The 25,011-nt window shown below is 31.5% G+C and overlaps 2 protein-coding genes across 2 annotated transcripts; both read right to left on the bottom strand.

Moving 5' to 3' along the window:
• Positions 1-3,537: 3,537 nt before the first annotated feature.
• On the bottom strand, positions 3,538-13,330 carry LOC132755882 (uncharacterized). Its single transcript, XM_060746814.1, has 3 exons — positions 12,532-13,330; positions 8,274-8,467; positions 3,538-6,785 (listed from the first exon to the last, which is right to left on the bottom strand). The coding sequence occupies exons 1-3, from the start codon at positions 13,002-13,004 to the stop codon at positions 6,502-6,504; spliced, it is 951 nt and encodes a 316-aa protein (XP_060602797.1). The 5' UTR covers positions 13,005-13,330; the 3' UTR covers positions 3,538-6,501.
• A 3,920-nt stretch (positions 13,331-17,250) lies between these two features.
• Positions 17,251-23,902, bottom strand: LOC132755883 (uncharacterized). The gene is made up of 3 exons (XM_060746815.1): positions 23,340-23,902; positions 19,501-19,694; positions 17,251-18,496 (listed from the first exon to the last, which is right to left on the bottom strand). The coding sequence occupies exons 1-3, from the start codon at positions 23,843-23,845 to the stop codon at positions 18,213-18,215; spliced, it is 984 nt and encodes a 327-aa protein (XP_060602798.1). The 5' UTR covers positions 23,846-23,902; the 3' UTR covers positions 17,251-18,212.
• Between the last annotated feature and the right edge of the window lie 1,109 nt (positions 23,903-25,011).

A 25,011-nucleotide genomic window follows, 5' to 3' on the forward strand; every position in this document is an offset into this window, starting at 1 on the left:
AACTGGCCGTTTTAAACAGCTGGAAGTTATCCTGTTGTAGAATCCTTTTCAAAAATATATTTTCAACCTTCGTTCCAATTCATCTGTACTAAAAATGTATTTAAACGCACTATTTACAGAAATTATGATATTGCGTACACTCTAAAAAACAAGCAATTTTCATAGTATTGCAAGCAATCCATAAGTCCCCTACCGGTAGGAGCCCAAGCAACATTCTGAAGGGCCATTGGCCATACACTTATGTTTCTATTTTAAGTGATCACAGTGAACAGTTTTTATGTACAGACAGACAGACAGACTGAAGGACACTCTAAAGTTATTTTTTAAACATCCCTGTTATCAAAATATAACATTTTTAAAGCAAAATTTAAAAAAAAAGGAGATAATTCTGGAAATATGGATGCTAGATTTATAAACGTTGTCATATTAATGTCATATTATTATGATGTGGGAGTTTGAAGAAAATCCTATCATAATTGAAGAAAATTACTAATTTCTCAAAAAAAAAGTCAAGTTCAAAAGGGGCATAATTCTGGAAATAGTCTTGCTAGAGTATCGAACTCTCACAAATGTTGAGTGATAATAAAAAACATTTATATGAAGTTTGAAGTAGATACGTTCAGAAAAGAAGAAGTTATTAAAAAAAAAAAACAATGTTTTTTTTCATGAAAATTTTAAGTTCCAGGGAGGTAATTCTGATAAATTTTGTGCTAGAAGTGTAAACTTTGTCACATATGATGTGGTTGATGACTACTTATATTTAAAGTTTGAAGAAAATACCTTAAGAAATAAAGAACTTATAGTGAAAAAAACTGAAAAAACTAGAATCAGAAATCTTGAAATTCAGTCTATTTGTTGCCATAGCAACCAGAATTTTCAATTCAGGAAGATAAGAAAAGAATGTGCATAATTTCCATACTGCCATCTACCAATATGTCAAGTTTCATAAAAATATTTTCAGTAATTTTTGCGTTATCACTGGATCCAGGTTATGTGTAAAATTTGCCATATTTTCAGTCTATTTGTTGCCATAGCAACCAGAGTTTTCAGCATAGGAAAAAAAGAAAAAGACGTGCATAATCTCCATACTGCCGTCTATCCATATATCAAGTTTCATAAAAATATTTAAAGTACTTTTTGCGTTATTGCAGGATCCAGGCTATGTGTAAAATTTGCCATATTTTCAGTCTATTTGTTGCCATAGCAACCAGAATTTTCAACATAGGAAGAAAAGAAAAAGACGTGCATAATCTCCATACTGCCATCTATCCATATATCAAGTTTCACTAAAATATGTTCAGTACTTTTTGCGTTATCGCGAGATCCAGTTTTGTGGACTGACGGACGGACTGACGGACAGACAGACAGACGGACGGAGGGTAAACCTAAAGTTCCTCCGGTAAACCGGTAGGGGACTAAAAACCAGATACTGCGTACACATACATGTATCTATGCACTTGATAGAAAGTAGATTTTATTCGAATCAGTCTAAGGTTTATAAAATGATAAAGCGGATTACATGGGTGTCCCATTTGAAGAATTATTTAAAATCTACATCCTAGAAAATGTTTAGAATTAACATTTATTTATGCAATTTGTTTAGGTATTTATGTAAAACCTGGTGAATAATTGTCTATCTTGATAATGTTATTATACTCTACATTTCAAAATAAATTACTTCTTACAGTCAAATTTATATCTTATTTCAGAAAATGAATGTGTGTCGATTTTGTGGTGAATTCTTTGCCAGTGAATCTTCTCTCAGACAGCACGAGGCACGACATTGGCAAGATGGCCCCTACAAATGTGATATATGTAGTCAAGTGGCTTTTTCGGAGTACCATTACAAAACACACATGCAGCGTCATTCCTCTGAAGGCAAGTACGAATGTAAATGCGTCAAATCGTTCAAGACATCTCATGATTTTAAACGCCATGAACAAAGAAAGAGCCAAACAAATGAATTCAAATGTGATGAATGTGGCTTGGCCTTCTCTTATAATAAAGATCTTAGTGATCACAAAGATAAGCACGAGAATAGAAAACGTTATAAATGTGGAAAGTGTGGCAAAGCATTCTGGTATAAATGCAATCTTTACAGACACTCCAAAATGCACGAAGGGAATTAATTTACATGTGAACATTGTGGGGAAAAAATTCCAAGCAAAGCAGCTATTTCGTCCCATCTCTCATATGCAAGTAAAGATCCTGTCAAGTGCAGTATTTGTAAAAACTATTCAATCATAACAAAACTCTTAAGGAACACATGAAAAGGAAACACAGTTAAAAGTTCGTGGAACATGAACGCATTCCAAAGAAATAACTTGTTGCAAGCGTTTTTAGTTCAAGTTACAAATATATGCTATTTTCTTGTGCAATTTAATTTACCATGTTTTTCCCATGAAGTGTCTGTAGAGATTGCATTTATACCTGAATGCTTTGCCACACTTTCCACATTTATAACGTTTTCTATTCTCGTGCTTATCTTTGTGATCACTAAGATCTTTATTATTAGAGAAGGCCAAGCCACATTCATCACATTTGAATTCCTTTGTTTGGCTCTTTCTTTGTTCATGGCGTTTTAAATCGTGAGAAGTCTTGAACGATTTGCCACATTTACATTCGTACTTGCGTTCAGAGGAATGTTAATCCTAAACATTTTCTAGGATGTAGATTTTAAATAATTGTCAAATGAAACACCCATGCAATGCGCTTTATCATTTTATAAACCTTAGACTGCTTCGAATAAAATGTACTTTCTATCAATTTCATAAATATGTGTACGCAGTATCTGGATTTTTTTAGAGTGTACGCAATATCATAATCTCTGTTTTCTGTAAATAGTGCGTTTAAATACTTTTTTAGTACAGATGAATTGGAACGAAGGTTGAAAATATATTTTTGAAAAGGATTCTACAACAGAATAACTTCCAGCCGTTTAAAACGGCCAGTTTAATCGATATTTGCTCATTTTCTGTAACATTTCAACGCCGGGTGTACGCACTATCCAGAATCAAAATCGCATTCAACGCGAAATACTGACAAAACAGGAAAGAGTTACTTCAAGACATTTTGTATATAAAAACTAGAAGTTAGGACATCTTCTTTGCAAAACAAATGAAATTCATACCTTTTCTGATTTCTTCACACCACCCGTTTTTCTTTCAAATACCGGCCGATGAAGTGTTCGCGGTATCAGAACTTTAAGGATGCGCGCGCATGGATTCACCCCCTTGTAATTCATACCAGGCAAAAGTTAATTTCCATTTTTAATGGAACAGACTATACATATCCAACCATAACGCAATTGATACAAAGCCAATTACATCATTCCGTATCACCCTTGAGTGTGATATATTGTTGTTTTGTTACATTTTTGCATGAAATGCATGCATTAAAGGGACTCCACTGACGCCCAATTGGTATAGAACTACATCAAATGCAATATCAAACTCAAAAAATTATTTCCAGTCCTGTCATGTCAAAACACCTCAGTGGAGTCTCTAAAATTATGAAGAGAAAATATGGACAAGTAAACAATAAACTGCTTTATCGTTTAATTGTTGTTTAATTTATTTCACTCTAGCACAGCAGCTCTGTAAGAAATCATTTATAAATTCAAAAAGTAAACAAGAAGTATCTTTTAAAAAAAAGAAACTTGGCCGGGGTAAATCTGATTTTGCTTGCATAAATCATTTCGCATTTTTGTATTCGTGTAGAAATGTTAAATTTAAATTTGAATATCTGCAAAACTTTACTAGAAAATGAAAAAAACTTATAATATGTGAGAAACTTAAGACGAAATTTCGTTTCCGGAACTCCTTTAGGTTTATTTAAAATTAGACTCATAAACCATTTCAGAAATCTTTTATATTATTTAACTTATTTTAGAATGGCCAATGAGATTCCCAGATTACAGCTTGTATTTTTGAAATGACCAATAAAAATTCTACATATATCCAGTTCATTCCTGTCAATTTTACGGAAGTCGAACTGATTTTAGACGGTCTTCGGCCAAAACTTAAAGGAAAGATATTTGAATAGACTTGTATAGTTAGATAGACAAACGGGAACTTAAATGTAGACGGTGTAGTCTTTTGACAATCGCATATTTGCACATACTAAAAAATAATGTTATTCAATATACAAAACATAAACGTTAAATCAAGTCATTTAATTTTATGACTTGTTATATAATACAACCTTCAAAAATGCGAATTGGGATAACTTTTGAAAAGTTTTTTTCGCCCTTATGGTCGAAAACAAACGCACCCATTCTTTTCCAAAAAAAGATTCTCAATATTGAATTACATTTAAAATAGAAAAGAATAAGCAGGTGATGAGACATTTTTAATATAAAATGGGATGAAACCTGATATGTCTTAATATGAGAAGTGTCTGAATTGCGATGTAGTTCATTTTGACAAAAGATTCATATGACTGATAGAATAGCGTGCTTTTCATAGGACGTAGAAATGGGGGAAAACCCTTTAAAATACATGTACTATATTGTTCACAGAAACAGTCTCACGATGTGTGGTGAAATAAAACGAAATCTACTTATTATATTTAGAAAAAAACATAACTTTGTGGGATTTATTTACGATTTTAAATGGCCAATGAAAATACAACAAACTAATATATTTATCACTTTTTTACTTTAAAAAAATGTTTTAACGTCACACATAACTTATATTATGCCTTCCTTGCAGGTTGCATAATTTGATCAACACTTTTCTTTTCTTTTGGTTAAGCAAGTCTTGCCTAATAAATAACTGTTAACCATTGACATCATCAAATTGTTAAAACATACAAACTCTCAACATACAAGAATAAAGAATATTGAAAAATGTCTTATTTACATGGCACAAGACAACAGTTATTTTCTCTTTTTTTCCACAATACGGAAGTAGTTACACAAGAAATAGTGACTATGTTTGATACTGGGTATTTATGAATTTTTGAATAAAAAACATAGCGAAAAGGCACATTTTACTAGAGGAAATATGAAATGATCGATAAATTGAAAACAATTTGAATGATGGCATATGCACATGATGATTTTTGACAAGGGTGCTTTGCCTTTTTCCGGCCGTCTTGACAGTACAAACCTCATAAAAGTGAAAAAAAAAGTAATAAAAATAAGTAGCCAGTCAACCCATCTTTTACAGCAAACCGAATATTTTTCTCTCAGATTAGTCTATATAGAACATACAAACGTACAGTAAAAATAACTGTGGTCTTGGGCCTTAAATGGGTTGAAAATAAAACAATAAACAAAGACACAAAGTTTTAGAAAAAAAGTTATTATTTCATTAGTTTAAATCTATCACACTTTAAATAAATACAATAAATCTATTTCTATTATTTGATTAAGTCTAGTTTTAAAAATGATGTTTCATGATTTTATTATCTATGACATCATATGGTCGGTAAATGAATCGTCTGCACGTTTCAGAACGCTACTCTGATTTGTGCCGGTCGTCTGCTTGACATTGTCAAACATATCACTAAATTTAATAGGTCATTAAAATTGTGTAAAATGTTAATGAGTAGTATTTCGGGAAATATATTTACATGAATAAGAAAGCTGAGATCGAACAAAATGTGGCTGTTGATAAATGTTTAAAAAAAACACAAAAACACAATTTGTTGATATGTCTGTTCACAAGAAATTATGAACAACAAATAACTTTACGTTGCCATCTTGGAATAGAACTTCCGGTTGCATTTTATAGTTGAGGGACGGATAAAAAGTTTTGCACTACACTTTTACTTTAGGAGATGTACATCAGGTACCTTAATATAAGGTGGACCTTTCGCTGCCATCTTAAAAATAAATAAAGCTTCGGATTTACAAATTTTGATGCGGAACGGTTTGCTATCGTTTTTGAAACTTTCTATCAACAATGTAAGTAAAACATCTTCATTTGATTCCTTATTCCAAGGAGGTTCCCATGCCACCATCTTGTAGAAAGAACTTTCGGTTGACATATTTTTATTCAAGAACGATTTTTAATCGCTTTCAAAACAATCCACCTCTTCTGTGAACATTGATTAACTGTTACTGTATAACATCTTCATATCCAAGATTCCAAATTCCATGGACCTTTTAACATCGCTATCTCGAAAAAAGAACTTCCGGTTTATATAGGAACAAACTTTTATCGCATTTGAAACGTTTGGCCTCTTTTGTCCACATTGACTTAGTGTTCAACATCTTTATACAATTCATAATTTCAAGTTGGACCTGATATTTCCATCTTGGAAGAGAACTTCCGGTAATTTTTCATTTTCTTCTTGTTACGTGTTATTTGTTTTTTTGTGTTTTTTTATTTCATTTTTTTTTTTGTTAGGGCAGCTTATAATAATTTTTAAACACTTCTGGCTTTCAATTATACCCTATGTTATTTGACTAGATGTACATGTAACATCTGTGATTCATAATTCCAACAAATTATAAACATATACATACTTTCAAAATGGTATACTGGCATTGCCTCATAAAATCTTTGATATATTGTCATTTACATCACTCGTAAATTTCCTTGAAACCTTTGACCTAATACAAACACAAAAACTCACATATATGAATATAAATATAACTGTTAAAGCTAACAGTATATGGTAATAGTGGACAAAAAAGCGTATAAGTTGAGCGTCCCATCCATGCCAGGCCGAGTCATGATGATGTTCAATATATTCTTTAATTCCTTCCGGTTGCAAAATCATAAAGTCATCTTTATACGGGTAGTTGAGATATCTCCCCCACATATACGTTGTCCCTAAAGAAAAAGAAAACAAGTGTTTGTTTGGTGGAATTATTATACAAATGATATATTCGTTAAGTTTTTAGAAACATCAATACTTTTAAGGTCAGGTGTCGTTTTTTTAAAATTTATTTATTTGTTTGTTTACATTTACAGACAGTGGAAGACCGCGGATCGTTTTAAGCTTTTAGATACATCGTCAGGTGTCTTTTTTTTTAAATTTATTTATTTATTCACATTTACAAACAGTGGAAGACCGCGGATCGTTTTCAGTGTCATTCCATGTACTACAGGACAATTGGCAGAACTATTGATTTGTTTTAAATAAGATAAAGAGCGCGGCCGAAGCCATATCGTCAAAAGGCAAGTAATTTGATAGATAAATCATTTGCAACACGTGTGTTTTAGATTCCCAATACTTGCTTTAATTTAGATCAGATTATCAATAACCAGATTGGTGTACCAATTACAGTACAGTATTGGCCCAGTAATATTTAGTTACCACCTCTTCAGTAGCTCAGCAAGTTCATACATGTTGAGAGTGGTAAACTGTTTGACAAACACTGTCAATATAAAATCTATTAAGTAAATGTAAAGCGAAACTATATAAATATTGGCGAGTCTTCCGTGTGATTTGGACTTTTAGAAATTGGTCGAAAGCTACTAAATACAGATATTAATTGAGATGTATTAATCATCTGCACTTAGTAATATTTTAGGTAATAAGAAAACTTTAAATAATAAAATCTACACACGGAAAAGTTGTTTCAACATCGTCAGACGTTACAGCATCATGTTCATAACATTTTCCTTTAAAGTGGATTAGTCTACAATGGGCACATTTTCCAAAAGTATTTCAAATATTGAGAAAAAACAATAGAAATAATCATCCAGATATTCTTATAAAATATTGCTTGAAGAAAAATATGTTTGATATTATTCTTAGTGAATTAGAATAAACATTTATCTGCTGAATAATATTATTTTGTTCTAGGACATGCTATTATCTGCTATATAAATGTATGTAATATCTGAACATGTATCACACACTTGCCAACAGCTGCCATATATAATTCATTCATGATCGGTTAATATGTGTAATTCTTATTTTTATACTATCAACATAATTACAGACCTTCCATTACAGACCAATCCCCTTTAATAGGTTTTGTTGAATTATTACAGAAAATAACAATGTGCATACACAAATGTCTACCAATACGACAGCTAAATCAAAGGAAAGCGGTGTCATAGTGGTAAAGGTGTCTGTACCTAAACCTAGAGAGGTTATATGTTCGAACTCTACTCGGGTCATAACCATGTATCTTGCATCCTGGTATCACACCCATAATATCTGGTTTCAGGAAGTGGACTTCAGAATGATAAATACAAATTACAAAGTCAAGATTATATAAAAATCTGTTTACACTTAATATATTTATACATGTTGATGATATTTTACAATTTGGGAAAGTATGGTATTTCAATAATAAAATATCATACCTGTTGTAAGTACTGTGTTAAAGTATGGGAAAATGAACCATCTGTTGGAGTTTGGTAAGTGGTCCAGCACCGACTGTAAAAACTGATGTTTTGGAGTAACACCAAAGAAATCATTAGACGTTCCAACGGGAAAGGTGTAGTGTTGTACCACGCTTTTATTTTGTCTGTATGCTTTGTCAGCTAATACGGAAAAGCTGGAAAATGAAATAAAAAAGTTTGTTTAGAAGTTATTTTATCATCATATGTAAATGAAAGTCTGATGTTTTACGACCTATTCATGCAACAATGGAATTAGAGATATGATAATTTGTCAAAAGGTTTTGAGTCAGAAGTTATGAGTGGCATTTTAGGAAGTATTTTAAATTTTACAATTTTGACGTTTTGGATCTTCTTTAGAGATTTTTTTCTCACTATTGTATAGGTTAGTTATGAATTTGTTTTTATCTTTTTTGTGTTTCTTAGATATTTATGCAATAAGGGGCAAAAATAGCTCAGGATTATAGAATGGAAGAAAAAACCTTAAAGATAAGACATCTATGTCATCTATGTCAGTACTAAAATGTCGTCTTATAAAGGTTCTACATGTCTTTGGAATTCTTTGGCTAGTTCCGGATTATGGATATGAAATTTGGAGTTTTAAGGCAGAAAGTATGCAATCATTTAATATGGAGGTTGAAAAGGAAATATATCAATATAAACATGTTGGTAACCAAATATAACAGAATGAAAAACTTGTACTTTGTCTTCATTTTGTCATTTTGCATCACTTTACTTAAATGTTAATGTTCTAAATAAATATGAAAATTATACTACTTAGTTTAGGTTAAATACACAAACACCTGAGGCTGTATTTGTTTGAAATATGAAGTCGCAAGTGCATATTTTTTGATGCAATTGGTTAATAGAAGACACTTACTAGTTTTTGGAAGGAATATCTGAATTGTTGCACAATAGATAAAGTTCAAATAGCCACAAATTTCATCAACGTCAAATTCAAGCTATCATATAGAGTTTTGTTGAATGTCAAACTTAAAACTTATTTTAACCTGCTTGTCAAAATCATGATATTTAATTAAAGACAGATATTTACAAATTTGAAAATTCATATTTTTCATTTAAATACTTTCTTTATATAGCAAATGTTTGTTTCAAACATACGGTTTTCAAAAGAAAGCTTTTTATATATCATATCATATCATATCATATCATTTCATATCATTTCATTCCATTTCATATCATATCATATCATATCATATCATATCATATCGATTCATATCGATTCATATTGATTCAAGTACCTAAAGATAAATTTCATACAGTATTAATTGAACAAATATACATGTAAAAGAAAGGAAAATCTATACATTTCTTTTTATTTAGTTTTATTTTACCAATATATCGCAATTGATCGTAAGAAGCTTTGCAATTAACCAGTGGATGTCAATTTATCGTCCCGATTTTTGTCAACTGACAGAAAGTCACAGAAAGTGTAACTCAACTTAGGAGAGGCTGATAGTGCATTTTTGAAACTATCAAGTTTAGTGAAATGATAATTTTTGGACAACAAGATTTGTCGTCTGCTTCCTTTAAACAAAAATGTATTATCTATATGTCTTCTACATCTAAAGATATTTTGCAATCCATATCGAGGTCCAAGGGTGTGTCCGATGTTGTGCATGAGACTTTGCAATTCAACTTAAAAATGAATTTGCATGTTCTTACTTATCATGTTCTTTTATATATAGCTAATTTAAATGCGTATGAGATACCATATTATTCAAGTTCTATGTAAAAAAAGCTCGGTTTATACACGATGGAACTACTTGGACTAGTTAAGTTTAATTTTGTAAAAAATTGATTTGTCACATTTGTGTGGGTAGTGTAACCTAACCTGTTACCAACACAATCATGTGTGACATTGTTGTCTATTCTGTAATCAACACAATCATGTGTAGGCAGTGTTACCTAATCTGTAATAAACACAATCATGTGAAGACAGAGTAACCTAATTAGCCTAAGTAACCTTATCTGTTACCAACATAATCAGTTGTAGGTAGTGTAACCTAATTGGTAATAAACCTAATTGGTAATAAACACAATCATGTGAAGGAACTGTACCTAATCTGTAATCAACACAGTCATGTGAATGCAGTGCTACCTAATCTGTTGTCAGCACAATTATGTATAGGCAGTGTAACCTAATATGTAATAAACACAATCATGTGAAGGCACTATACCTAATCTGTAATCAACACAGTCATGTGTAGTTAGTGTAGCCTAATCTCTTTTCAACACAATCATGTGTAGTCCGTGTTGCCTAATCTGTTTTCAACACAATCATGTATAGTCCGTGTTGCCTAATCTGTTTTCAACACAATCATGTGTAGTCAGTGTAGCCTAATCTGTTATCAACACAATCATGTGCCTAATCTGTTATCAACACAATCATGTGTAGACAGTGTAGCCTAATCTGTAATCAACGCAGTCATGTGAAGGCAGTGTAACCTAATCTGTTATCAACACAGTCATGTGTAGTCAGTGTAACATAATCTGTTATCAACACAGTCATGTGTAGTCAGTGTAACCTAATCTGTTATCAATACATCATGTGTAGTCAGTGTAACCTAATCTGTTATCAATACATCATGTGTAGTCAGTGTAGCCTAATCTGTTATCAACACAATCATGTGTAGACAGTGTAGCCTAATCTGTAATCAACACAGTCATGTGAAGGCAGTGTAACCTAATCTGTTATCAACACAGTCATGTGTAGTCAGTGTAACCTAATCTGTTATCAACACAGTCATGTGTAGTCAGTGTAACCTAATCTGTTATCAATACATCATGTGTAGTCAGTGTAACCTAATCTGTTATCAACACATCATGTGTAGTCAGTGTAACCTAATCTGTTATCAATACATCATGTGTAGTCAGTGTAACCTAATATGTTATCAATACATCATGTGTAGTCAGTGTAACCTAATCTGTTATCAATACATCATGTGTAGTCAATGTAACCTAATCTGTTATCAACACATCATGTGTAGTCAATGTAACCTAATCTGTTATCAACACAATCATGTGTAGTCAGTGTAACCTAATCTGTTATCAATACATCATGTGTAGTCAATGTAACCTAATTTGTAATCAACACAGTCATGTGAAGACAGTGTAACCTAATATGTTATCAACACAAGCGTGGGTAGGCAGTTACCTTATTTGTTTTTTGTAGGCTGTGTAGCCTAATTCAAACATGCAATAAGTCTTAGAAATTAAGATCTTTTTCATTTCTTTTTTAATAATCTAGCCCTTAGCAAAAAATGCTGCTATTTCAAAAGTCGTAAAACACCAAATTATGGATTTCACAAAAACGTTATGGTTATTTTTAAGGTTTGGAGTACAAATAGATTGTTTACTTTTCTTTCAATTCTTTCAAAACCGTCTACAATGGGAAATCAATTAACCGTACTAAAAGTTAACACTATTTTGTATATTTATTTTGTATCGATTTCGTAATCAAATAATTAAAGTTTTATTGTAACAGGGCCGTTGTTTGTATGGCTACACAGTAATGAACAAAGAAACGTGCACTTGGTTACGAACAAAAGTTACTTTTCTACAAAGGATAACTTCATGTACACGAAAAAAAAAACAGAAATCGGATATGTTCCGTTTTTTTCCCCAGCAGTAACATGATATCGACCCGACCCGTTGAAAATATTTTTTTTTTTATTCAATAGACGTTTATATTACAGCTTAATGTACATGATATATAGAATAAGTAACTTACAGCCTTATATCATTTACATCTGTTTAACATAATTTTGATATATCAGTAAATAATATAATCGAGCGCCGCCTCGAAATTCTGAAATAAGTAAAAATGTAAATAAAAACTGAAATTAAAATGTCCGATAGATAAATAATTTAATAGTTTATGAGTTAATTTATACGCCCCGGTATGATACAGTATAATGTCAAGTCCTACTCTAGGTTACCGGTAACCACTGCAAACACTTGACTCTGTCATTTAGTTTTATGGACACATCGTTGAACTAATCTGTCTTTTAGGGATATTTTGCCATAAAATACCATATATCTGGACATAAAACTTTCTCTTTCTTAGTACTTAAGGTCATTTAGACGAAGATATATTACAAACGAATATTCTTACCATAGAGTGAAATATACGCAACATATTCTTTATATTGAATCATATTCTTAAAGATAATACAAAAACAGGGATTTTGTTACTTACCTTTGAACACAAGTCATGTCAAGGTCGACGTACCACCCACCATAGTGGTATAATATCAAGTATCTGGCAACATTGACCCGCCGGACCCAGTAGTCGTAACTCCGGTATCTTTTCTCCATGTGGGGATATTCCCTCCGAATAAACTTAACTACTTCCGTCTCATTCCATAAATAATGAGTAAAATTCTTATTCTGTCTAACACAACTTGCACGTGCATCCATTAGCGCCTTTGGCGGCGTCTTACTTTTCACCGGGAAGAAAATTTGATGAACAATATTTGATATATTCTTTGTTTTACGAGCGTCATTTTGATATTTCATCGAACATTTGTCACAAGTTTCTACGTTTACGTTAACGCTAATTATAAACTCACAATATAAATAAATCAAATGACGTATAACGAAAAAATAAAGTAAACATCCGAAAATAAAGCAGACGAAATAACGCTTATTCTTCAAGTTGAATAACTTCATGATTGTAACGCGCGTGCTTAAGCTCTCAATCACAAAATAAAATACAATTTTAAGAAGCGCGTATGAGGTTCAATAAATATCAACAAAAAACTATTTTATCCATTCAACGTTTCGTGTATTAACTGATAGAAAAAATCTATGTCCATCTTATATTGCGAGATTTTGGAATCATATAACTAAACTATAAAGGTATATACATAATACCACTACTTTGTCCAAACATAGTGTACGTTTTAATGGATCTACTTTTCATCACGGAGATACACACAAATAAAGTCTTTGGCAAAAGTTAGTTAACCATGTACTCTCGGACAGCGTTCTGTTTGTTTACAAAGGGAAACATTGAATTGGATGGCTGTGCCAATTCATGCACGTTGGTGTAAACTATAGAATTAGATATTGCTTTGTCAATTCATGTGCACATGAGCACGTTGGTGCGAATTGTTGAAATGGGTGTTTATACTCATCGTGTATTCTGTAAAACAGAACTATTTACAAACTTCAATGTGTACACCAGCAAAAATAAAATTTAAAATAATAATTAAAACTTTAATTTTTGTACAGGTAGAAATTCAAAACATACATCATTAGTGAAAGAGTATGTTGTTTTTTTTATGAAAGTTTCCATTATGGTATTTTATCTAAAATAAGAAAAAACTCCTATTTTCTGGAACAAAGAGAAAAACATATTTAAGTATTTTGATGCTTGGGTTTGAAATTTTCAGGAATAAATGATGCTAACCTGTAACCTCGAAACCCGCTTCTGACGAATGAAATAAATATTGCATTGGATTTTAAACACGGTGCATATATGAAGGAAAACTGTAATGTCGATTTTTTTTTTAAATTTTTCAGTATATATATTTTAAAATTCGACTGGAATTTGCTCAAATGATTGCACCGTTTCTGAAAGTTAACTCTTAACAAAATTAACGATTATTGATAATAACCGATATTTCATTTTAGACCAACACTGGGGGTAGTTGTTTTCTGGTTGGTATGCGTCGAATTGAATAGAATGCGTCGAATTGAATAGAATGCGTCCTATCAATATTGACGGTATAAATGTATAAGGATATTGATATCTGTATTGTACCGGACATTTCCTAAAGGTTTATACCTTTAGATTCATACCATGTTATAAATCTTTTGAAATAACGTTTACTTTTTGGTGAATTATTAAAGAAAAGATGAAAAAAAATCGGGATTTCCCGATGCGTTTCAGGAATGTTGTTATGTTATGAAGAATCGAATAAACATGAATATATAAGTAAAAGGCGCTATATGACTTGTATTGAATAAATGGGTATAAAAATACAAATGAGCTGCGGACAAATTTTTCACCATTTTAAAACGTACACTGTATTCTTACTTAACCCTTTAATTGCTGGAATTGAAAGTAATTAGACTATATCACCATGGTAGAGCTAGGACAGCATCTACATCTGTGCATTCTGGCCAAACTCTAAACTGAAACTGAAAGCTCATTGATATTAATATCCTTGAATTTTAAAATAGACTTTCTAAATTCAAAAACAGGGCAGAACTATCACAACAAAATCTTAACAGTTTACATATAAAAAAACCCCCTAGATCCTCTTGTTTATTGTAGTACCAAAATTGTGTCGGTCTCCCATTAAAAGAAGATGCGTCCGTAGCCGAATGGTTAATGTCGTTGACTACAGCCCACTTGTCCCTTATCGCTTTTGGTTCGAATCCCGCCTAGGACTATTTTTTCTTCTATATGTTCCATTCAATTCATACTTGTTTAAACATTAAATATTCATCCAATATTAAGTAACAAAATGAAATAAGCACCCTGGGCAAATATTTCGATTTTATTGTTCATGTGGTCATAATTTTTATCTTATCTGTGCTAAATTGTGTAGCAGCAAAATGTTTTATTCATAAAATTTGATGTAATGGTATGTAAATTGTGTCGCAAAAATTCACGCATATAAATTTCAAAAAAAAATTGAGAATATCCCTATGGGATCAAGTTCGCATTGATATCCTTCTGATTAACCTATTCAGAAGTTACACCGCGAAAAGCCATACTGTGACTCCCACCTTTAATTGCCTGAAAGATTTTGTATTAATCCGCGCACGAAAATGTATATAAGAGTTTGCTTAAGGGTATCAAGTTACAAAAAATAGCGGTTGGCGAACTATTTACTTTAGAAATAATTTTGAAACGGTCCACATGTATGTATTGATTTACGGGTGTGTCACTTGATACACAATAGAAACAAGTAGAATAAAACAAATACGTCAATGGCATTTATTTTTAAAATAAATATTTGAAAATGAGTCATTTACAACAACAACAAAAAATCATTGAATCGTTATGCATATGAATATAGAGCTGTATAAATACATATATGTTAAAAAGAATTAAAAAAAAAATAAAGCATAATTTATTATCTTGAATGCAAAACAGAAATAAAATTAACATAATATTCAAACATAAATAATGGATTTTTATTCAATTATATTTAAAGCTGTATGCCTCCAGATTAGCCAAAATTGTTTTTTTTTATAATTATTAAATCAAACTTGAATGATATTCATAATTAATTAAAGATTTTGGGATTTTATAACAACCTGCTAAAATAAGTTTAGGTAGCATAGGTTGACACAAATGCTTTTGAGTTTTTATGTTTACACAGTTGTGTTTCTTCTACCGACTATATTTTGACACGATGCAAAACCACCTTGGAGACAAAATCTTCGTTTACAAAGCATGTATCATATTTAAGATAAATTATGACATAAGAATTCAGTCTACAGCAAGAAAATCTATTACGTCCGTATCAGTTATGAGTGTATATGTCCCGTATTAATACTTAGATAGATAAATACATGAATTTTTGAGAACTTTTTACATACTTTTACAAATGTACTAAAGTTACCATTTCGTTCAGCATGTCCAGTTCAAAAGACTGCTACCTTATTTTTCTGTGTCTTTAACTTTGTCGGATTCAAGTGCCAGAATTCGGACTATGACGTTTACTGTGCTTAGGCGTCGGTATCTATACAGTGCTCACAAAACATAGTAATGTTAATTACTACTTAGAACTATATGAGCCGCGTCACGACAAAACCAACATAGTGCGTTTGCGACCAGCATGGATCCAGACCAACCGGCACATCCGCGCAGTCTGATCATGATCCATGTTGTTTGCTATCAGTTTCTCTACTTGTAATAGGATTTGTAAGCGAAGCTGGTCGCCAACGCATTGCGTTGGTTTTTTCGTGACGCGGCTATAGGCAAGAGCCCTATCCATTATATGCTTGTTTCATATCAATTGAAAAGATCAAATAACCAAATGTCGACTTAACCGGAATTTGAGATAAGTTAACGCTTTTAGGCATGCGTAATTCGTTGCTTTGATTTATTTTTCATATTCGAGATACTTCCAATTTTCCCGTATCACTAATGCTCATATTCATTGCATAGCTGCTTACATTTCTTTGAACCGGAAATAAGCATTTGTATTAGGTTTTATATACTCTGAAATATTGAAATATTGTAAGACATTGGTGTTGAACCCAATCAAGCGTTATTGAGATACCCCGCTGCTTTGTACTAACTGACAAGAGACATTTTTTTTTAAATGAATGCATACAAAACGCCAACATCTAACAATAAATAAGCCAACTCTAAGCAGACGATCGTGTGTCGCATTGTTTATGTCGTATGGGTTGGAAAAATTATAAGCTATTCGTGACGCACATTGAATGCAGCATATGCCACCCGCTGCTGTGGGCTCGAATCTCGATAAGGTCTTTGGATTCGTTTTTGTGAGGAAGTAACTCAGACAGAATTTCAATATTTTCTATCCCTTGTGCTGGAAATATTGTACACCGTGGTGCTTGAGGTGTTGCGCCATCTGCAAAGTTGGAGTGACGTCATATGGCGGTTATATGACGCAATTCCGGTGTGACATAAAATGCAATACGGTTATAACCCATTTTCGGCTATGACGAAATGTTCATATATAAATGATATATTTGAAATCGTGGCATAGAACAGCAAAAAAAGATAATCTGCCAATGGTACGCTTTAAGCAAAACATTCGTGGTAACGATCCGTCGTGGTTTGTTGCTACTACATGTATATATGTACCATGGTACATGTAATATATTTACCATGTTAAATTTGAAGTTTTCTACAAAGATAACTAAAATAGTTCTTTCGTTCAAAAAACATTTTAATAATTGCATTGAAAATGTATAAAATATAAATAATTTAAGTCTTTATTTGCAAAAAGCAAATTGTGTAAACAGTGGTTTTAAAATGGTACAAGAATAAATATAAAAGGAGTTTCAGCTTGTACACCTGAAAATTGCCAAATTAGCAAATATTTGTAAATGTGTTTGAATGTTCCATGGAATCTATAAAATAAATATTTGAGAATCAACCGTCAGATTTTATAAAAAAAGGCCAATAATTTTATACTTTTGTTATTCATTCCCTTATTACAAAAATTATATTTTTAAAATTGTTCTTTGTAAAGTAATACAAAAATACTCATAGAGCTTTTATAAAATTCTACACACCAGTTCACTTAAAACATGTGTATTTATCTATAACTTTTTGATAATGAAAAACAACATCAAAAACTCCAACAAGTTAGGTTTCAATGAAAAGATTTTTGGCTGTTTTATACAAAATATACATTACAATCCATCGGCGATATACATCCGTCGTAAAATAAATTCGACATATTCCATCACTTTTCGTAACCACGATAAAACTTAAATAAACGCCTATAAGGCACAGAGAAAAGAATCTTGACAACTAAATGCCTTTTATATTTACATAAAGAACGGAAAATGACGAAGTTTGCCGAATTTCTATATATTTATATTTGTAAAAAGGACATCTAAAATGACTATGGAAGACTAGGAGGTTTTTCAACAAGATGCAACTTTTGAAGCTGACCTGTTTATATCAAGTGCTTTGGCAGGGAATGGGGCATGCACACATGATAAATTTATAAATATATTCCTTTCCAAAAAGGTTTTGACGCTTTCCATTTATGAGTTTTACCGAGCTTTACCGAACTTTATTACCTGGAATATACCAACTTTAAAATACCAATTGTTGCTCAACTTGAGTTTTCTACTTTTTAAATTCTTGATATTATCAAATCACAGATTATACGAAAAATCACTAAACATATCACTATTTTCTGGAAGTTATCATTTCAATCCATTTTGTAAAATTGTATGTTCCCTGCTAGTCCTCCTCAAGATACGTTTATTTCGTAATATCCACAGATATATAGCAACTATAGTTGTTAGAAGACATAGAATTAACAGTTGATGGTAATGATGTACAAAGAAACGTATAAGTTGAGCGTCCCAACCATGCCAGGCCGAGTCGTGATGATGTTGTAAATAGACCTTAATTGCCTCTTGTTCTAATATATAAAATTCCTCTTTATACGGGTAATTTAGGTATCTCCCCCACATATACGTCGTTCCTGAAAAAAAGATATATGTCTATATGTAAAATCCTTTTCTTTTTTTCTTCTTACAACGGGTATTAAAATTATATGAATATTGCCAATGCTACAGAAAAGCAATTTTTTTTATAAAATTTACGACATTCAAGGCATCATCAAGGCATCATTACTTATTTCCTAGTAAAACTGAAATACTTTTTGCTGACCATTACAACAACTTTGAAAAATATGCAGGCCTAGTTTGAAGATTTATTTTACGGACAATAGTGTAAATGGGTATGCATTGTTCATTTTAAGAATCCTTTTGATTGTGTATGCATAATAGAACTTATGCTTGATGATGTGTTATTCGATGTAAACATTTCGTTTGTATATTCCAAAGCTGATAACTTGAATAAGTCGCAAGTGCCTTTCTGTATGAGGCAAATATTTGTACTTAAAGTACATATCTATCTAGTTTATTGCAATGGCCAAATGAGAAGGAACATCATGTTATCTTTTAAAAGAGGTGAATAGCGCCTAGGTAGTATTACTGTAATAAATGAAGAACAGAAATGTAACAGAGTCCAACTACGGAGAGTAGTTATTAAGAGGGTGTGCTTAAGATGCCTGATTCACAGCATAGCTCTTTGGTTCGAAACCAGCTTGGGGCCATTACAATGTTTCATGGTATACCACCAGTACTTGTAAATTTTGGAGACATTCAGTTAGGCTATACCTTCTACATAAACAAGTATAAAGAAGGATACGAAGAAGAAGCTTTATTTCGCAATAATCACACAATATCCCTGAGCATGACATTATAAATATATATAAAATATTTTGATTTACAGTAAAGATGTGTTCAAGAAAATGAAAATGTTTTCATCCTTAATAATTTGTATTGCGATATTTTTATTATTGATAAAAAGGAATCTAAAATTAGAATTGGGTATCAAGTTTTCATTCTCTATCTTGCAATGATCTGTATCATAAGTTTTACGGTACAGAACCTTTATAATTATTATAATAATATAGTCTACCTGTTGTAAGAACTGTATTAGGGTAAGGGAAGATGAACCACCTATCGGAGTTGGGTAAGTGGTCTAGCACCGACTTTAAAAACTGATGTCTTGGCGTTATACCAAAAAAGTCATTAGACGTCCCCACGGGGAAGGTGTAATGTTGAATTACACTTTTGTTCATGCGGAATGCTTCATCTGCAAGCTGTTTAAAACTGAAAAAAAAAACACATTTAAATTTTGATAAATATTTTAACATAGACTAAATATATTATAAAACTTCTTCACAAAATTTAAATAAATCGATGCTGAGATTGAAAATTGGTCTTAAGATAAGTGTTTTACTAGTTCGTCTGCTACCGAAATTGATCTTAAATGCCAACACCACAATATTTTGATTTGTATTTACGCCAACGGCGTACTGTTAAGAACAATAAAGAGACAAAATTCTAAAGAACAATAAAGAGACGAAATTAAATACAAACAAAGTTAAATATAACGTAAACTTGTTAAATGGCAAACAAATGGTTTGTTTGATTTAGAGATTACATTACAGGAGCTGAAGGATAACCGAGATATTATATAGGTATACTGTCCGTAGATCATTGTCACCCGGCTTTTGATGGCTTATGCTGGTTCTATAAAAAAATGTACTTTAAATTGATTTGCAATCGTTTACAAATTGAATTAAGAATTTTTATTTTATGCTTTTCAGTGGATTACTGATTTATCCGTGAAAATTATATTTGATAATTTCACAGTGAAAATTATCAAAATATAATTTCACTTTTTTCAATGACGAAACTACTTTTTTAAGATTTTCCCAATGTGGTACCTCAATTTTATTTCTACGCACAATTCTGACAATGTCAGGCTGTTAAAAGAAATAGCAAGGCTGAAATAGATAAATAACTTAAATGTCAAAAGTAACACAGAGAGAAAACTTACTTCTATCCCTTCAATTCCAATCACCAAATTTCGTCTCTAAATTTTTTTGGTTTCGTTTTTACAGTCTGAAAAATACATTCCTTCCCCATGCAAAACTGCTCTTGATGACATTTGGGCATATTAAAGTATCCTACGAGCAATAACTGCCGCATGCTTTATGAAAAATTGAAAAGCATTGACAGCCATCACTCGTAAAATAAGTAAAACAACCCAGCGTTCCTTCAGCAAGCTTCCAAGTTTTCCATTATCCTAGCTCCTTTTCTGAATGTTTACACTTCTGTCAACACTTACTTTTTGTCTGTTACAATCCTCAAATAAGTTTTCTTTCTTTTAAAAAGGTGTATGACTAACAAATCCAAATTATATCCTTCTGAATCTTACACAATTATTTTCCTCCCATGAAATACACAACTTTAAAAAATGGCTGCCGTTTACATTTTAGAAAGCCATGTCTAATATAAATTCGCAGTAAGTAACAGAAATATGGATGGATGGTTGGAATTTTCTCCTGCAAGAATTGTTTGTTTTTATTATTAAAACAAGCGATCATTCATATTTTTCTAATAAAATGAATAAATATCACCGTCATTTAACCTTGATTGGCGGACTTATTTTTCAGCTCAAGACTTCTTGATTTAAATGAGAAATTCCGTCTAAATGGTACGGAATGCCGTTAGGGCCATTGCCTATGAATGTGTTGATCTGAAACGCGATAGTCGATAGTACGATGGTGAAAACGCGAAATCACGAAACTACGATGGTGAAAACGCGAAAGTACGATGATGAAAACGCGAAAGTACGATGATGAAAACGCGACAGTACGATACTACGATGATGAAAACGCGATAAACTATCGTGTTTTCACCATCGTACTGTCGTGTTTTCATCATCGTACTATCGCGTTTTCACCATCGTACTATCGCGTTTTCATCATTGTACTGTCGTGTTTTCATCATCGTACTATCGCGTTTTCACCATCGTACTGTCGTGTTTTCATCATCGTACTATCGCGTTTTCATCATCGTACTATCGCGTTTTCATCATCGTACTATCGTGTTTTCACCATCGTAGTTTCGTGATTTCGTGCTTTCACCATCGTACTATCGGCTATCGCGTTTCAGATTAACACATTCATAGGCGATGGCCCTAACGGCATTCCGGAATGCCGTTAGGGCCATCGCCTATCAATGGTTTGATCTGAAACGCGATACTCGACAGTACGATGATGAAAACGCGAAATCACGAAACTACGATGATGAAAACGCGACAGTACGATGGTGAAAACACGATAGTTTATCGCGTTTTCATCATCGTAGTATCGTACTGTCGCGTTTTCATCATCGTACTATCGCGTTTTCATCATCGTACTTTCGCGTTTTCACCATCGTAGTTTCGTGATTTCGCATTTTCACCATCGTACTATCGACTATCGCGTTTCAGATCAACACATTCATAGGCGATGGCCCTAACGGCATTCCGTAAAATGGGGCTCTCAATGGGGGAAACAGATTTTAATATTAACGTTAAAATTATGGAAATTTCGTTTTAACTTGTTTTTAAGCATAAAATAAAAAGAAAATTTGTCTGTTTGTTGTGCAAGATGTAATTTTATTTCATCTCGTGAACTTTAAAAACAGTATTCTCACTCGTGACTACGCCACTCGTGAGAATACTGTTTTTAAAGCTCACTCGATGAAATAAAATTTCATCTTACACACAAACAAACAAATATCCTCTATATATTGATTTAACTTTGTACGTAAATCTCAGTTAAATTTAGAATTCGTATTGTTAAAATGATTATAATACAACAATTAAATTTAGAATTTATATTGATAACTATTATGTTACATCAATTCAATTTAGAATTCATATCAATTTAAAGATATAATATGCTCAAACTTCATATTTGAAAATATTTATAATTGCTACGCAGTCCCTTTGTAAATATAAAATAACTATGTTTTAACTTCACCCAAAGTAGATATGTTCTGTTTAAAATTCTACACACTACAGGTGGTTACAATATGAATATTTAGTATCATTTAAAAAGCTGGCAGTATTTTTTTAAGAAAAGACCAATTTTACTTGATTTGTTATAGGAAACGCAGCTTACAATACATAATTTAATCATTATTTTATTCAAATTGGACATATTCGGTAAGAATTGCATAAATTTCAATAAATATTCTGTAATAGAAATATTTTACGCAAGGATGAGCATAGAGTATATCTAATGTCATAGTCCCTATTTCATCAATTCAATTTAGAATTTATACTGATAAGAAACTTATTTTACATAGATTCAATGTAGAACTTACATTGGTTGAATGTTCATGTTCAAATGCTCAACTTTTAACATATATATTGGTTAAATTTGACAGAAATTTAAACGATATGTGTATGAGTTTTCTACACAAAGTGATTTTCAAAGCGTCTTTTAATTTCTTTTCCGCACTGTGTTAAATTGACTTTATAGCAATATTACTTAAAGATAAATCGATTGAAAATTCGTCAATCAAAAAGAATTCGTTTTTAACTTCATTTTAGTGAGAAGGTGACCTTGGTAAGGGATTAAGCATAATAATATTCAATAAATTCATATATATGCATGTTATAGGGATTATCACAGCACCGTTCAGTTAATCGTGAGCATCATAAAAGTTAAAGATTATGAGCTTGTAAAAGCGAACGCCATGACCGCTGTAAAATGAACGTTATGAACGCTTTAATTGAACATTGTAAAACAATCGTTGTAAATGAATTATAATTGAAATTCTCGCTTGAAGAAACAATAACATTGAACTTGCCTCTATGATTTGTTACAAGCAATTATTATATAAATCTTTCAAATAGCAGAAGTATAAAGATTCTATATCTTAACATAATGTATAAATCTACAAAATATTTACCTGCGTATACACGTCATGTCAAGGTCGACGTACCAACCCCCGTAGTGGTATAATATCAAGTATCTGGCAACATTGACTCGCCGGACCCAATAGTCATATCGTCTGAATCTCTTTTCCATGTGAGGATATTCCCTCCGAATAAACTTAACTACTTCCGTCTCATTCCATAAATAATGAGTAAAATTCTTATTCTCACTTATACAACTCGCACGTGCATCTACTAGCTCTTTTGATGGCGTTTTACTTTTAACCGGAAAGAATATTTGATGCATAATGTTTGGTATTTTTTTAGTTTGTCGAACATGGTTCTTATATTTCATGGAACATGTGTCACAAACATCAACGTTGATATTATGATGTATAGCAAACTCACTGACGAGATACCCAATATTCTTAATCAAAAATATTAATATCCCTATAACTACAACTATTCCTAAATGCTGAACTTTAAATTTATAATTCATTCTTAAGGCTAATCCAAGAGATGGAAAGGACACTACTTTCATAATGTCTTAAAAATCAGTTTATACTACTTTAAGACTTCCCACACGGCCAAATGATATAAATTAGTGGTTTGTAAGACCTTTAATGGACTTGATCACAAAGTCGATAAAATTACCAAATTTGTTTTCTTTTACTTTGCCAAACATTACGTGGTTCAATAATTTTTCAGAAAAACTGTCTGCGCTATACAAGAAGTAAGAATATCTGATTTTCAATAGTTTAAGAGACAATACTGCTGTAGGAAATGACGGAATATATATGTCTGAAAAAATAATGCATGCAATGTCTCATTTTATTAGGTTTTGTTAAATCTAAGATATTCATAAATTCCATTAATGATGGATATACATGTATTTTGATAATAATATTTACAGTATGTTTTAAATGCCAGGGAAACAATAAATTTCGCGAGCTTATATATAATAATAATGGCATTTTTATTTATTTATTTATTTGTTTATTCATTTATTTATTATTTATTTATTTCGTTTTAAACGATTCAAGTTCTCACCCTATCCATTAAGCATACCCAAAAAATGAAAAGAGCAAAAATGAAAATGCAATATGGTAGCTTTTAAACGAACAATTTATTTCTTCACGCCTTAAATCAAAAATCTTTGCTCAGGAGTCGAAAATTTAGATCAGCTAATCATGTTTGCAAAGTGCTTGTATATATAAGAATACATTTGTAAAAATTCTATAGATGATAGTTACCACCAAAATAAACGTAAATACAATATCAAATATCATCAAACAATTAAATAAAACTATTGTGTTCTAATTTTAAAATTGTTCGAAAATGGGTTAATATGATTTGTTAGATTTAAGAAAAAAGTCAATATCAAGCTTCTGATGGTAAACAATTTAGAAATTGGTGTCTGCATTGTACTTTTTAATATTTGTATTTTTCATGTTAAAATGAAAAGTGATCCATGACAAGAAATCTAGGTTAAAAAGCAAAGAGGATTTTTCAAATTGAATTAGTCAAGTAAATCTTTAGCGTTGTATTAAAATTTATGCATACGTATATAGTTATATTTCACACAAGGTTTAAAATTGCATAGGGTATCATATTTTTCTTGGCCGAAAAATATAAATTTGGCTAAGTTAAAAAATATCAGAATCTAAAAAACGCATATGGTCGTAAAAGTTCTAGTACTTCCGTTTG

This window comes from Ruditapes philippinarum, unplaced genomic scaffold (assembly GCF_026571515.1).
Source record: "Ruditapes philippinarum isolate M1 unplaced genomic scaffold, ASM2657151v2 ctg3738_1_1_1_1, whole genome shotgun sequence".
NCBI classification, from domain to species: domain Eukaryota; kingdom Metazoa; phylum Mollusca; class Bivalvia; order Venerida; family Veneridae; genus Ruditapes; species Ruditapes philippinarum.

What these genes read in the sequence shown, in the direction of transcription:
- LOC132755882 (XM_060746814.1), bottom strand. Translation starts at nt 13,004, where the DNA reads ATGAAGTTATTCAACTTGAAGAATAAGCGTTATTTCGTCTGCTTTATT. An exon ending in GACATGACTTGTGTTCAAAG is followed by an intron (nt 8,468 to 12,531) that starts GTAAGTAACAAA and finishes TTCATTTTCCAG; the next exon opens with CTTTTCCGTATTAGCTGACA. An exon ending in TAACACAGTACTTACAACAG is followed by an intron (nt 6,786 to 8,273) that starts GTATGATATTTT and finishes CTTTTTCTTTAG; the next exon opens with GGACAACGTATATGTGGGGG.
- LOC132755883 (XM_060746815.1), bottom strand. Translation starts at nt 23,845, where the DNA reads ATGAAAGTAGTGTCCTTTCCATCTCTTGGATTAGCCTTAAGAATGAAT. An exon ending in GACATGACGTGTATACGCAG is followed by an intron (nt 19,695 to 23,339) that starts GTAAATATTTTG and finishes TTTTTTTTTCAG; the next exon opens with TTTTAAACAGCTTGCAGATG. An exon ending in TAATACAGTTCTTACAACAG is followed by an intron (nt 18,497 to 19,500) that starts GTAGACTATATT and finishes TCTTTTTTTCAG; the next exon opens with GAACGACGTATATGTGGGGG.